Consider the following 15,306-nt stretch of genomic DNA (forward strand, 5'->3'; position numbering starts at 1 on the left):
TGGACCAGGCCTGCAGAATTTAAGATTAAACTGTTGTGGAGGTCCATGGGTATTTCCTGAAAGCCTTTACAATGCAAGACATACCAGTAGCCCATTCAGTCATCTGCCTATCCCCTGCTCCTAAGTAGCCAAGAACCTTCTTCTTAGAAATTCCTCTCTTCTCAAGCAACCTTGCTGCTACATCACCCCTCAGAAGAGCATCTGAAAATCTCCCCTCCCTGTAACTTACTGTTTAACTTGAAAACTGAGCAGTTAATTCTGCACAATGTCGCAGGCTGGTTCAGGCTGGATGAGAGACTGGATAAAATAAACAGCTTGGTACACTGCTTTTTCCTAAATTCCTTCTCTTTTAAAATCACATGGGAGGAGGCAGGTGTATTTTGGGATCAGATGATGTGTCTCAGGCAGAGAAGCTCTGCTTGGTTCAGCGGTCTGGAAGACACATCCAGAGCGGAGGGGAAAATATAAGGTGACAAATATGCAAAACCCCAATTTTTTTTAACCAGTTTTAATTCTATATATTTTTATAGTTTCATAAACTTTTACAAAAATTGTACTAATATTTTTATACCAACAATCAGAAGTTCACATTTGAAAAAGGACAGTCAGTCATACTTTAAACACACATCCAAATACTTCACTTCCAAGTACAAAATTTAAGAGAATGTGAAACATTTTACAAGGAGGAGACATAAAAGAAAGGAGCTGGAATGAGACTCTAGCCATTAGGTTTACCAATGTGATTTCTTTTCCCCGAACCCCAAGGCACGTCAGCACCTCCCACCTCCCTATGGGATTCTGCTCTAGATGTACGCTCTCGCCACATCCAGGGAGCGCGCGCGCGTGTGTGATGCCAGGCTAAGTTGGCTCCATTATTTCTATTTCAGGAGGTCGTCCACATGGATTAGGTGGCATGTGCCTCATGATGGCACTCCTTGGCACAGTCCTGAGGCTTTGCATGCATGCCCTTGAGAGCCTGATTCAGTGAGGCATGGTGCGCTCTCTATGGGCCCCGATTCAGCTGCATGCTTAAGACCTTGCTTAAGTGTATGCCTGAAGTCAATCCCAGCTGAGCAAAGTGCTCAAGCCCTGATTCAGGAAACTCCACCTACTCAGGACTGTAGCAACTTTAAGGCTACATTAACCACATACTTAAGTGCCTTGATTAAATGAAATGCAGGCATGAGAAGTCCACACTGCCCATTCACTGGAGGCATTCCAGTGAGGGCTGAGGGTGATGCCGAGTACCTTACAGAGTCAGTTCCTCACTTCCAGCGATGAGCTGGATCCATAAAGCAGAGTAAAACTGGGAGGACAGCAAGGCTGCACAGGGCGTTTTCTTCTCTCTCCTCTTCAGTGGGCACTTTTGGCTTCCACTATCAAAGTGAGCATTTCCAGCAAAGACAACTGGTTGGTTAATGCAATGAGTTCCAGTCTCCAAAAGACCTAGCCAGGATATGGAAAGATGCATCTTCATTATGGCATGAAAGAGATATCCACCCGCATAATGTAAACCAGTGTTGGATACTGCACAGCACTGCAGTAACACTCCCGTGAGCTGAAGTGTTGGGAACTGTAATGTAAAATGACTAGTCTTATCTGACATCTGGCAGCATAAGTTCAAACCTCAGCCGTCGCTGCTCGCACTCAGCGTTCGGCTTGAAATCATGGGGGAGAAAGGGGTCATTTTCAAATTGCCCAGCGTTTCCCAAGATCAGTCCCATCTCCTCCGTTAAATGGATTTCATTAGGTGAAACTGGATAGGCTGGGAAAGCAGGGGCCTTTAAGGTGTATTGTACTTTTCTGAAACTATTTGATGAGCTCAAAAGCCGGAAAGAAAAAAAACAACTGTACTGAAACCCCTGAAAGACCAGTGAGATTTTCAGGTAAGCACAAAGACCTTTCAAGGTCAAAAGTTCATGGATGGATTCTGCAGAACCCTGCTGAAGAAGAGAGAGGTTGACATCCGCCTGGCAGATCAGCGAAGAGCAGACTAGCAAAGCCAAGCAGAAACTTGCTCGAGTAAACAAATCAGCCTGCACCACATCTATTACAAGAAAGTACAAAACGTTTCATTCCTCAGTAAATAGGACAGCTAACTAGAGACTTACAATATGCTTAAAATTCTTACATTTGAGATTGTCTTGGCAGTTGGAGTTGAAAGTAACAGAGAGGACAAACTTTGGAAAGTGTATTATAAAGTGTTAGCTATACCAGACAGAGTTGAAAAGCAACCCCCGCCCCCCCAAAAGTACATAACCAAATCTTAGGGGATTTTTTTTCCCTCCTTCTTTCGATATGTCCTCCTGGCATTTGACAAAGGCTGAGAGCAGTCCAAGTATACAGAGCATGTCCTGTTCAGTCAATTCTGCATTTGCAATTAGTAATGATGTTATGTCAATACAGAAGCAGACTGTTGGAGGGGGAAAAAAATGATTTGGAAAGGCTTATATGTACAGGAGATGAATCTAGCTAGCAGACTATGATCAAACTAGTGAAGAGTGAACAAAGAGCACATTTGCTTCACAGATGAACTAGTTTCACAAGTCTGACAAAAAAGGCCGCAATATAACTCAACACAAAAGAACAAATTCACTAAAATCACCAACATGCCAGCTGCTTGGAGACCAAAGTCACATTCAAATTACAGGTTTCCACCAACATACCTACATCATTCAGGACTATGAAGAGCTGTGATCCCTGGCCTTCATGCCCATACTGGCTAGCGCTCCAACATAGATGCAATTATACTGACACAACCAGGCTTTTATTGGTATGATTTGTTTTCCTTGGAAGGAGTGGGGCTGGACTACGTTTTATTAGCAAAAGCAGTTTTATGGATACAGCTTACACTGATATTCAGCATTTTGTTGGTGCGTTATGATGATATATCTACATGATCGCATAGCACTCCTACTGTAAAGGAGACATAGCAGCAATAGTAAAGAGATTTAAATTTTATTTATCAAAAGAAGGTTATGTAGGATCATGCTGAGAGATAATCTTGGTGTCATTAGAAATAGTCATTCTGGACCATTATGTGAGACTATGCCAAATCATATACTCCAACATAAATGCCACCCTAGGAGAACAGTAGCAATAGGTTCCCACTTGGTACCAGTGTAAGTGACCCCACAGAGCCCAAGACACTATGGGACTTGCTCTTTGTGAGCACACAAATGCCACTCAGGTGTTATGGCAATGCGACTGAACCTGTCAGAGGACATATGGGTTAGTGGTGCCAATTCTTGCAAGGTAAATCCAGTAACTAAAAGAGGGAGTTTACAGAGTATGTCTGGCTCTAAAGACACACTAAGATGACAGTGCCTGAAACAGCTGACTAGGTTATAGGTGCTGAGATCATAGTTGGCTAAATTACAGTGGAACCCTCCACTAAACGAGCAATCTCCCCAAATACAGAACGTCAGTCCAAAGAGAGGTTTTACGTGTTGATGTACTGGGACCATTTAGAGTCACCTTCCCTCACGCAATAGAATTGCATTGGTCGGTAGCTCCAAGTGCGCTTCCTTGGAAAATATCTTGAAAGGAAAGTGTGTGAAACCCACAGACTTGGTTTAAGTGTCCTGAACTGGAGCTGCTGTTTCATGGACTCAGCTGATCCATGATGAGCAGTTTTACCAAATAACTCAACACCCAAAAGTGGCCATTTAAAAGAAGAAACTAACAGTAAAAGTGAACCAGTGCCAGTAGTTTCTATTACACAAACTGTCAGCTAGATAAGTATTTAAGGTGAACTTGTATAATGCATATCGTTCCAACAGATATAAGGGTAGCTAAAATTTGGAAAAGACTTCCAACTACAGAATTTGAATTTGGGCAGCTAGTTATTCTCTGAGGATATATATTGGCCACTAGCTATACTGGCTGGAGGACAAAGGCCAAGAGAGGGGAGTCTGCTTTATTTTGGAGTAACCCTGGTCTTTAAACCCCTCTGTGTTCTCCACTTCAGTCAGATAAGGAAAAATTATTCTGCCACAATGAAAATGAGAAAAGATAAGAATCAGTCTTGGATCCTGATCTGCAATACGAATTATTCTTTGGCCCAAGAGACTGAGATTAAAAGTACAAAGTTTTGATCTAGATCTGAAGCTGTATCAAAATTCAAAGGTTTTGACTCAGGCCCACATCTCCCTCTAAGGTTATTCGGAATCACTGAAAGTAGATGCATTCCCTTCGACCAAGTCTAGAACAGTGCATGTGGGCAAGGAAATCTGAGATCTGATCTAAACACATGAGTTGCAAAAATGGAGGCAGCTTGGCAGCAGATAATGCCACTTGAACCAGAGAGCCCTTTGCAGGCACTTACACAGGTACACCAGTAAGGTTTGTGCCTGGTTTCACTTACAGTAAGGTACACCTCAGAAACTTTACTGTTGCACTGGTAACAATACAAGGGTGCAAAAACAGAATTTGGATCCTTTGCTGTAGATTAAGGGTGCATTGGTTTAGCTCAGGTGCCTTCCTTAAGCCTCTGCTCGTATTACTTGAGGATACGGACAGATATACATTTGGAGTTGATTCAAAAGGGGAATATTTTCAAAGGGCAGCAGCTGTTCCATTCTTATTGATACATGTGGACAAACAAAATTAAGATGGAGTGGAGTCGCTACATTTCTATTATTTCCACCTTGTCCACACATAACAATTGGGATGGAACAGCTGCTGCCCTTTTAAAACGTCTCTAAATGTGTATGTCAAGACCCTCAGAAACACAAAAGGCTCCAAGTTTCTTGAAGAAATGCTAATCACTAGGTGGTGATACTCTTAAATATGCACTGAAAAGACAATTAACTACAGTACAGCAGACCTGTGGAGGACTCCATAGACTCTGCAGCTCTTAATTTGGAGTGTAAATAGCACATAGGCTCTCTCACAGGTCCTATCATGCAAAGATCTTTAAGCTGTTTAATAAGCCCTTTGAATACACAGAGCGTAAAAGAAGAAAGAAAGAAGGAAAGAAAGGTTACCAGCTGACCATCACCTCTCATTATCACAGATGTAAAATGATGTCTCCTTCTTGCTGCTGTTATTCATGGTTTCTTTTTATCCTTTTCTCCCTTGCTTCAGATGCATCCATTCTAAAATACTGCTTAACTATGGAGATCAGCAAAATATCCAAGGCAGAGAGAACACCCACAGATGGCAAAGGTCCAGTTTTTCACCTTCATTTTCATAGTAACTCAAAACAGCTTTAGAAAACAAGCTAAAAGATGAGCATTTAATCTCTTAGTTTGTCTGGCACATAACATTCTGCTGTCAGAGTGATAGGAGTTAAAAATCTCCTGCCATGTTTTGGCAGGAGCCAATTTTTTTTTTTTTAATGACTAATTTTTAACACCCTGGAGCTTAGGTTTTTGAATGGAAAATCCAACAGATTCTTAAGCAGGGGGCCGCTACAACATGTCCTGCTCTGATGTGCCTTAGGTAAGAATACAGATTCATCAGCTGTTCTCCAAATTCATTGCTCACTATATACAATAAACCAATCACCTTCTCTCCTCTTGTCTGAATTCACAGTGTCCTTATTTCTAAACGAGTCCAGTTTCATTACTGGCAGTGCGTGCATTACTGCACAACATTCCAAAGATTAATACTGAGCTGGTGTCACTAAACTTTGACTGTCAAACTCCTCCCTCCCTTCCTAAGAAATGGAGGAGACAAAAGTAACACAGTCAGCCGAAGCCTTTGCTTTCATTCTTAGAAGGAAACAGAACGATTTGTTTCATTTCAGAAAAGAAAGTGAAATTGTAAACCTATGGATGAAGAACCCATACAGCTGAAAACTCATTGACACTTGCAGAAAAAAAAGAACAAAGCAAAGACCAAGCCTGGGCACTGGCTTGAGTATAGTATAAACATAGGATATTTAAATCACAAAACGCTCTAGTTAACATAATCCTTCAGTTTTTATGCTGACAAGTTTGACTTTGATGGGAAATTGTCTCAGTAAGGATCTCAAAACCAAATCCTTAACCAGAAAGCATAAGCATATTAATTCTTTAGCCACTGCACTGGGAAGAGAAGTGTAAGCATGTCAATGCATTTTTGGTTATTCAGGTGAAGTTGCTTGAAGTTATGACTTGACGTTCCAATGATGGACTCCAATAGCCCTCAAGCAAGAACAGTGAATTTCTGAGAAATTAGCGTAATTACTATCAGTTCCGAGATACTCAAACCTTCACACCCATGTCTATTGCATGCCAATCACATGCGATAATTCTTGGAATCTGCCTAATACACCTTATTGCTTACATAAGGCAGCTACAGGACAAGAACACATTTTAAAGACAACATACCCCTTTGCATAGGGTTGCTTGGATATTTAGCTGTCCTGATTCTGATAACTATTTTTAGGCAAACACAATATTAGAACCTAGCTTTACTGTGTGGATGAAAGCAGAGAATTTTGCCATACTTTATCTAATAAATATCTTGCCTGTCATAGAACTGACAAAAGGGTGTTTAGATTAGGAAAATGTGATGGAAGTAGGTTGAAGTTTGCTACCTCCAGTTTTTCCCCCCAAACACTTAATTTGTCTATCTTACTCACTACTGTACCCTTTGTATGCCTGGCACAGAACATTTAACTACCCTGGATGGCTCAAAACTTTAACTTTCTTGAGACAGTGGATCATCACTTCATGCTAGCGTTGTCATGTTATAGCACAATCACACTCATGGACTGAGTTTTCAGAATGAAGATTATCCGCTAATGGGAGATTCTTGCACATAAGGAGTTTGATCTGTAAATGGTCTCAAGCATTAGAGAAGTATTTAGAATTAATGTCTGGGAAAGGCACAGCGCCTTGTTATTTGGTATCAGCAAGTGTAATCGGTTACTTATGAACCCAACATTCACATGTTGACTCATGTAGTGCTTGTTTTTTGAGGCAGCACAGCTTGTCTTATTGCACATTCAACTTTACCTTCTTTCTTATAATTGAAAAAATACCCCTTGAAAGGAAAGCTTTAATACTGAAAATATACTAAAAAAGAACTCTAAAGTAGCATGAAGAACCAGGACACAAAGGCAGTCGCACTAAAGGCATTTCTTCATCTCAAGATAGGGATTACTGGTCAGATTGTGATGCTCCTAGTTGCAAGGATGTACCTTACTGTGGGAATAGTCCCATAGACCTCATTGGAATAGGGCTGGGGGCTCACACCTGGAATCCTGCAGCAGCCAGCAGGGCTAGTGGTAGCGCAAAGTACTGCTCAGTTTGAGTCAGAGCAGCACAATCTGACTCACATCAAGACATGGGTATGGAACAGATGCTTGTTAAACATGCTGTTCCAGCTGATGCATTTTTCCAAGGCTCTGATACATGTTCTATTCTCTTGTGTTCTGCTTTCTAGTAATGAGTAATAGTTAAAAAAATGTATCCTCAGAGGAAAAGGTTGGTGGAGAGCAAGATGGGAAGATAGAGACACACACACATACTTTGACATATAAAACACCCATCCACATTTTAGAATTAAATTATTAAGTGCTACAAAATGCCATCTAGTTCTCCAGATGTTCCTACAGGGACTGACATTTATAAAAAACAACAACAAAGCACACCATTTTGCTGTATACTGTCAACGTAGATAGAGGCAGGGGGGGCATGTGGAGCCCTTTGTCATTATGCCAAACTCCCACCCCAATGCTAATGTTGATAAGAGTTACAGGCATGAATTAAGAACAAGTTTATGGCCCAATACTTCATTAGACCTCCATACTAAGTAACAGAAAGATTTCCATAGACTCCTCAGTTAGCAGTCTTTGCCATAACTCACTTATAATGGCTGCTTTTTTTCTTTTTTAGTTAAGCAAGGCAATGGAAAGAAAAAAAGATGTGAAACAGATCATCCATTCTGATGAAACACCTTTTGTTCAACACACAATCTCCACTTCTTCAACAAATTAGCTCTATGGAAACTAAAAGTCATCTTTGTTGCAGATTTCTTGAGGCTCCAAAGCCAGAGAACCTCATTCCTCTTTGTTAACACCTGGTTATACTGACAAACATGGATTGTGAACTACCAAGGTTGGTCTTCAATCCAGTCCATGAATCTGCTTCTCCTGAATTTCTCAGTGAGCTCTCTGAGAGATCAAAATGTGCTGGAGTCTCCACATCAATCAGCAGGACTCCACATGACCTCAGGGTTCTCTGTTCTTACAGAACGTGCTTGCTTTCTGCTGTTTCCAAGTGTGGCAGTGGTCACTTGAGCCTTGTGGACTGTGGTTCTGAATAGAAACTGATCATGTCAGCTAGTTAAAATACTCATTACTACCTTGAGCTTTGACCACCAGCTGGAGCACAAAATATTGTTCACACAGAGGTACACACTGCATCCGTGCTGCTAAGACAGATCCCCCTTCTTTTACTCACACTTGTAATCACTTTGAAGGGCAGTCAGCCAACCTGCCCCTAGATCTTGTCCGAAACCTCCATGTCCCATAGTGACCTCTCAAGCTGAGCCCCAGCAAGACATAAGCATAGAGGAAAAATACTGAAGCATACACAAAAAGGAAAAAATTGCCTTTTACAAATATTCTGCCTCTTTCCACAGCTCCTGTAATACTGACAAGTTGATCATTGAAGAATAATACAGACCTGGCACACCAAGTCCATTAGCATTTGCATGGCTCACTTTCCCTTCTTCCAGTCAATTTTTCAGCCTTGACTTACTTGGAATTCTGAGCAAAAACTAACCCACACACCTCAATGCGGTTAAGAAATGCTAAAGATGAGTTAACCAGCCAAGTGGAACAGCTCAGGTCAAAATTGACATAGAGGCCCAAGTGCCACTGGACTCTGACTCTTGGAGGATTCAGTGCTAGTCATTTTGTTACCTGCAAATATAGTATTTTACCAGTTAGAACATCTTAAGTTAGCAGTTAATTCCTCTTTCTGTTGGGGGCTTGGAAACCTACTCATTTAGTTACTGGTTAAGAAAGCTAGAGGTGACCAACAGATGAACCACAGGCTAACAGTTCATCACCTCAGCTTTAAGAGGGATCTCCATCTTGAATGGATGGAGTTGGGTCTCAAAATTAGCTGCCCACAATAAATCACACTTTCTTCTTTTTCTACCTTTCTGTGTTTTCAAGTGCCTTCAGTTTTCTTGCAGCGATCCTGGGAGCCAGGGGCTACATTATGAGTCACAATAACTGCTCAGTGTCACTAAGGGCAGTATGCTTTCTCTTTCCATCCAAGAGCAGATGGAAAAGGTGCGACTCCAAAGTTCTCCTGCCATCAGTGAAACACATCTGACACAACCAGCAGCTAGCCTACTTTAACTGTTTACAGCCAAGTCAGGTTTGACACTAGGGACACACAGCGAGGGGATCTCTCTCCTTGATGGAATATCAGAGGGGAAATCTGAGTTTGGTGGCTGACCAGGCCATACAGGAATTAGCTTATGGTCCAGTTAAGCAGACTGAAAATTTCCAGAAAGGACTCTTTTTTTGATGTGGGAGGGGAGAATTCAGCACTCTTACAAATGACAAATGCTTAGCTCTATTTTAATTTTTTTGCCTTCAAGTGGAATAAAAAAAAAGTCTTGAAATCTGTTCATCATAGATTAAGCTCTGTTAATCATAAGATTAAGGTAGTATGGAGCTGAATCCAACATCAAGGCAATATGTGCAGGCAGAATCAAGGAGGCTGTGTGTTGGGATGGATCTGTAACTAAAACCCAAAGGTTCACCAAGTTCTGCCTACAGTTTGCTTTAAAAGGCATTCATTAACTGTAAACAAATATTGTGACAATTAGAAAATTGAGGAAGTGGGAAAAGCGAGTTAGAGTCCAAGTTAGAGTTCTCTTCAGAAAATAGTTGGAGAAGAAAAATGCAGCTTTAAAAATCAAAATGTCCTGTGTAAAATGGTTCCAAAAGTTAAAAGCATTAAACTAGGAGAAATTTTTCCTCTACGAATATTAGGCCTGTGTGAAGTGGCTAGTATTTATTTTAGATTTGGATTCAGTTGATTCGGAGGACAGTACTTCGATTCAGTGATTCAAATCACTGTCCCAAGTCAATTTGGCCGAATCTGATTAAGATATTTAGCTGCTGCCGAATTGCCCGAATCAAACAGATCCCACCCCCCCGCCCACTCTCCCAACCCCATCAATTGCTGCCCTGCTCTGCCCAGCACCAGCATCCCAGCTCTTTAAAAAAAAAGCCCTGCACTCACTGGCTCCTGCCAGGTGGGGCAGCGATCCCCGCTGCCCCCCACTGCCCCACATTGTGTGGGGGGGCTCTGCCATGAGGCCCCAAAAGCCCTGACAGCCGCTGCAGCAGTGCCAGCAGTGCCCCCTCCTCCAGGTCTCCCCCCTGCCTCCTACTTATCAGCATGGAGTCTGGGTCCAGCTCCCTGCGCGGCAAGTGGGGACTGCCTGAATTGCCGAATCTCCTCCAAATCGATACGAAGGCTTCGAATCAATTCAGACCTTTGTATTGGTCTCCCAATTTGATTCAGATTTGGAGATTTGGCAGCTGAATCAGGCCCAATCTCATCCAAATCAAATCAGTACCTGAAGCTTCGCACAGCCCTAACAAATATATTGCAGCACATCTGCAACTGCACAGGATTATGCTCCTTTTAAAAAAGGGCCTGTGCTTAGACAGGGGGAAGATGCTGGTGTCACACAGTGTGTACATGTGTATGTGCGTCTCTGGGAGTGAGGGACTGGAAGAAGGCTTTATATGTGTGCCTCAGTGGTAGGACAGCCTGGAAGGAGCTCTCCATTCATGACGGTCTCCGAAACCAACATTTTGTCTTTGCCAGAATCCGGCTGCTGTTTCTTGAGCATTCTTTGATGAACCAGCGGCACGACAGACAAGACCAGGCCCCCGATAATTGGGGGAATACCAGCAAAGTAAAAGGATGGGTGGTAAGTCCCAAAATAATCATGGAGGTATCCTGAAAAACAGAAGAACTGTGATTGTAGTAACTTTAGACTAATGGCTAATTTAAGTCTTCCTAAATCCACAGAGGAGACAACTTGGGCCCTCTCCAGCTCCACCCTAACTAGGCTTCATAGAATGGAGCTCTGTTACCCAGGATTTTAAGAGTTTGTATCAGAATTAAGGATCACAGCTTCAGATACTAATTATTATTTAACTACAACTGAAATAAGATTCTGAGACTCAAACCAGAATCAGAAATAAAATCAAGGTAACGTTTCATAATCAAATACTGCAGATGCAATTTCTTATCACTAGATTGATAAACAAATATACAGCAGAAAAAGGTACCAGCTGCCTATAAACATGTTGAATGTTAAACGCCTTTCTTTGTAACATAGGGTTTGCTTATGGATGTCCATGCTAGTTTTGTTTTGGGGTTGTTTTTGGTTGGAGAGAGAACCAAGTACGGACATTTATCAATTACACGCTACTTCCTTCAGACCAACTGTGCAATACCATTTGTTCAAGCAAGTTCTTACATGACCAGACTTTTTTTTTCTGGAGATGCTACTTTCATCATCATTTGAGGCTGTTAGGAAAGTCCCTAGAATTCCAAGATTTCTCTTGCATGTAGAAACATAGGGATTGCATGGTTTTGTGTGATGTGTCCAATTCAGGATATTTCTAAGGAGCAGCGTAATGATGCTGACAGTCTTTTCTCAACACCAGCTGAATCATCAATTCATGCCCAGAAGCATAAGCACTGATGGTGCTTTTTTTGTTTTGTTTTACCAAATTCAGCTGCCCTTCTTGTTCAAGGGCATGTTCCTGCATTGAACTTGCACATGTGTTTTACTTTAAACACAAATAAGCTCAAAGTCCTTAAAGTTAAGCAAGTATGCTGATGTTTGTTGGATAATGACCCCATATCTAATCTTTACATTTTGTTCAGTAATTTGAGGCATGATTCGTACCCTCTGCCAAAAACTCAGCTCTAAATTTCATGTTATAAAAAAGTGGTAACTATGGAGCTCTAATTTAAAATATTTTTCAAATAACTGAGGCTAACACACATCTATGAAATATTTATTAAAACACGATCAATTTTGATATTAGCCTGTTCTGTCTAATTCTATCATCTGCTCTTAAAACTATTTTTTAAATTGCTGGGATGATGATATATACTCTGTTAATTTTTTCAGTATTCAGCTGCCCCATGTGAAGAAAAACACCATTACATCATAGGAAAAGTCTTATTTGTAAACATATTGCAGCTAAAATTAATGTGGAAAAAATGTAGAATATTTTTAAGATAATGCATTAGTTTATGCCAAAATATGTGGATATGTGAAGAAGACAACAGTATGCGTTTCCTCTTCCAACAATACCTCACTCTTCCCTAGCCACCACCACCTTCCCATCATTTGTGATGCAAGACTTAACATGCAATCTCATAAAATCCTGTGATCCTAGAGTCCGACACTTCTACTGACCTGCTACTGGTGGGCCGGCAGTCATTGGGATGGCCATAAGACCCAGGAGATAGCCAATAGCTTGAGAAGCTTGCATTGGTCCAACTAACTCAAAGGCTATGGGAGCCATGATAGTTATAAAGAAACCATCACAAAGTCCAAGAAAGAGGCAGACAACAATAACATCTTCAAATTTTTGGCACTGTGGGATCATCATGCACATGAGGCCCAAAAGCATAAAGGAGGCAACCTGAAGAGTCAAAGTGCAGATATTAGACAGGTAACTGATAAACCATGAACTTGTGGCTTCTTAATGCAAGTCCAAGGCTGTGGGACTTTCAGAGAAAAAATACAAGAATCCATTCCGTAATTTCATACTTGTAATTTGAAAACATTTCTTTAAGACAAGAGGGCTCATTTTGGACAAATAATGTAAGTAGTGTAGAAGCCCACCCTTAGCCCATCCTTTCTATGACCGGTCCCCTGACTAATCCTGTACTTCTTATATATAATAAGCACCTTGTCTCCCTTCCAGATTCTTTGCTCTCTCTAGAATGGCCGGCCCTGTTGGCTGCTCCAAATATTCCCTCCCACTTCACTCTCTCATTCGCCTGCCACTCTTTTATCCTGGACATGCTGCTTTCAGCTGCATCATCTTGCTCATACCTTGCAGTGCTCAATGTTCATGCCTTAAGTAGATCCTCAAAGGTCCTGAAATACCCAACGATGCAGGTAGGCATCTAGCAAGATTTTCAGGCAGCTCCTATTGAAATCAAGTACCTAACTTGCTCTGAAAATGTTGCCTATTGACACATTGATGCTCCCAAACCCCTTGGAAATCTGACCCTAGGTAAAAAGTGTTCTGTGTGGAAAGGAATAGGTCAGGCATTCTGAACTGCAGCAGCAGCCAGGCTTGAGGCTATGTAACCCAGAAACAGGAGAGCCATCATAAGCACTTCAATAGAGAGACTGATGGGTTTGTGGTAATAATAGAGAGCAATAACATACAGGCAAAGGAAACCCCAGGACAGCAGAGATCTGACTGAATGTTAGCAACATCACCAGCTACAAAAGGCATCAATAAGGTGACCTGAAAAATGTTTTTATAATTAATCCAACATATTCTGCCATCTTTTTACATTCTCTAGGTTCTGTGTCCGGGCTGAAAGAGTAAATGAGAACAGCCCGGTTCCTGAAGCTGCTGAGAGAGCTCTAGTCTGGGGAAGCTCTCTCTTTTGAAGAACAAACAATAGTATTTCCTTTCCTATGTGACCATGGAAACAAAAGGCAGGAATGCTACCTGCTCCCTAACTAAGGTGTCTAGAGCCCCATCCTACTAGAAATGAGACCCAACTGTATAATTTTAATGAACGACAACACGGAACTACATTGATGACTGACTCACAAAACACTGTTTAAAAAAGCTAACTGTAGTCCTACTTCAAGAGAAGCCAGAGGATCTGCTTCTCTTACCCCTTACATTGAGGCCTAAAATTAGGAAGAGTAGGGCACTGGGTAGCAACTCTAGCAAGCTAGTTATCCCAAAACACAGAGTCAGACATTCTGCAACTCCCAGAACTGTGAGGGCAAACAAGCAACAGGCCATCCCTAATTTTGGATACTGGCACCACATTTTTTTAAATTACAGTAAGAAATATGGATCATGACACTGATGTTGCCCCCTACTTTGAATTCAGTCATGTTTTTACTTGGAGGGCCACTCTAGATTAATCTGGAGGGAGGCCTTTAAAAGAAGGATTATCTGATGGACTAGTCACCTAATTTCAGAAGCCTTTTTTAGCAAATCAAAGAGGAAAATGGCACCAGTTAGGAAAGGAGCAATCAGAGTCAGGATTCTCAACTTCTATTTTTGTCTCCATTATTGACTTGCTGGAAGATATTGAGTAAAGCATACAGCTTCTCTATGGCTCACTTTAACCTTCAATAATATTTAACTACCTCCTGGGTGTTGGGAGGGTTAACTAATTGGGTGGAAAGCCTGAACAGCTCCTTGGATGAAATGCACTAAGTGCCATATATTGATATTTGTGTGGGCAAGTCATCCCAGGGTAGTAAAGCTTTCATGTTTAGCATGCACTTGTATGGGGGAGAGGAGCGGAGTGGAAGATGAAGCATAGCATACCTGCAAGTAAATCTTCTTCAGTCCAGGAATGCAGTCACCAATCCGGCCAGAAACCAAGCGTCCAAGCCCTGACATGGCTCCAAGGCAAACCAAGAGAATCCAATCCTTTTGGTTTTCCTTAAATGCCTCCTCCACATACTTAATCTGGGATGGATAGAGGGAAATAGTGCCATTAAGCCTCAATAAACCTATTAATTACAGTCACCAAAAACACAGACTGACTGGGACTGTCTTAAACATTAGACCAAGAATTTCTAAGAGGAATGTCTGTAACTAGATACTGACTACAACTGTGTGGAATTCCCTTCAAAGGATTAACTGCTATTAGAGAACGGCTCTGCTATGCTACACAAATACAATATGCTGGACCTTAATATAACTCACAGTGACACCCTCCCCCTTGCCAACCTCAAGCCCAACATATCAGTGAAAGGCCTTGGAGACCACTCCAGTAATGAGCTCTCCAACTATAGCATGTGCCCCACCTCCACATTGGTGGATTACTTGTTCAGCTTTACTGACCTGCAGTAGCTGCCCAGCCGCCATGACTTACACAGATGAAGTCCAGAAGGGGGCTCAGGCAGTCAAAATGCTCTGTTAGTGAAATGCTCCAAAGCTGCCTCTTCCCCTCACTATTCTTGTTCACAGGGAAACTGCTGCATCAGCCTCTCTTCTACATGACCCCTTGCAACTCTGTCCCCACTTGCCCTTCAGTATCCTTCCTCACCTTTTAGAGTCCTTGGAAGGAGGAACGTCATTAGAAATCTCTCTTC

At 41.7% G+C, this 15,306-nt stretch overlaps 1 protein-coding gene across 1 annotated transcript in view; it reads right to left on the bottom strand.

Annotated features, from left to right (window-relative positions):
- Positions 1-1,793: 1,793 nt before the first annotated feature.
- SLC16A2 (solute carrier family 16 member 2) overlaps positions 1,794-15,306 on the bottom strand; it is a 94,127-nt gene continuing 80,614 nt past the window's right edge. The window contains exons 4-6 of the mRNA XM_090059400.1: positions 14,534-14,677; positions 12,412-12,640; positions 1,794-10,931 (exon numbers count right to left, since the gene is read on the bottom strand). Of these exons, the coding sequence (XP_089915526.1) occupies positions 10,711-10,931; positions 12,412-12,640; positions 14,534-14,677 (594 nt within the window). The 3' untranslated portion in view covers positions 1,794-10,710. The remainder of the gene's footprint in view (positions 10,932-12,411; positions 12,641-14,533; positions 14,678-15,306) is intronic.

This window comes from Crocodylus siamensis, chromosome 8 (assembly GCF_052110815.1).
Source record: "Crocodylus siamensis isolate JL-2025a chromosome 8, ASM5211081v1, whole genome shotgun sequence".
Taxonomy (NCBI): Eukaryota; Metazoa; Chordata; order Crocodylia; family Crocodylidae; genus Crocodylus; species Crocodylus siamensis.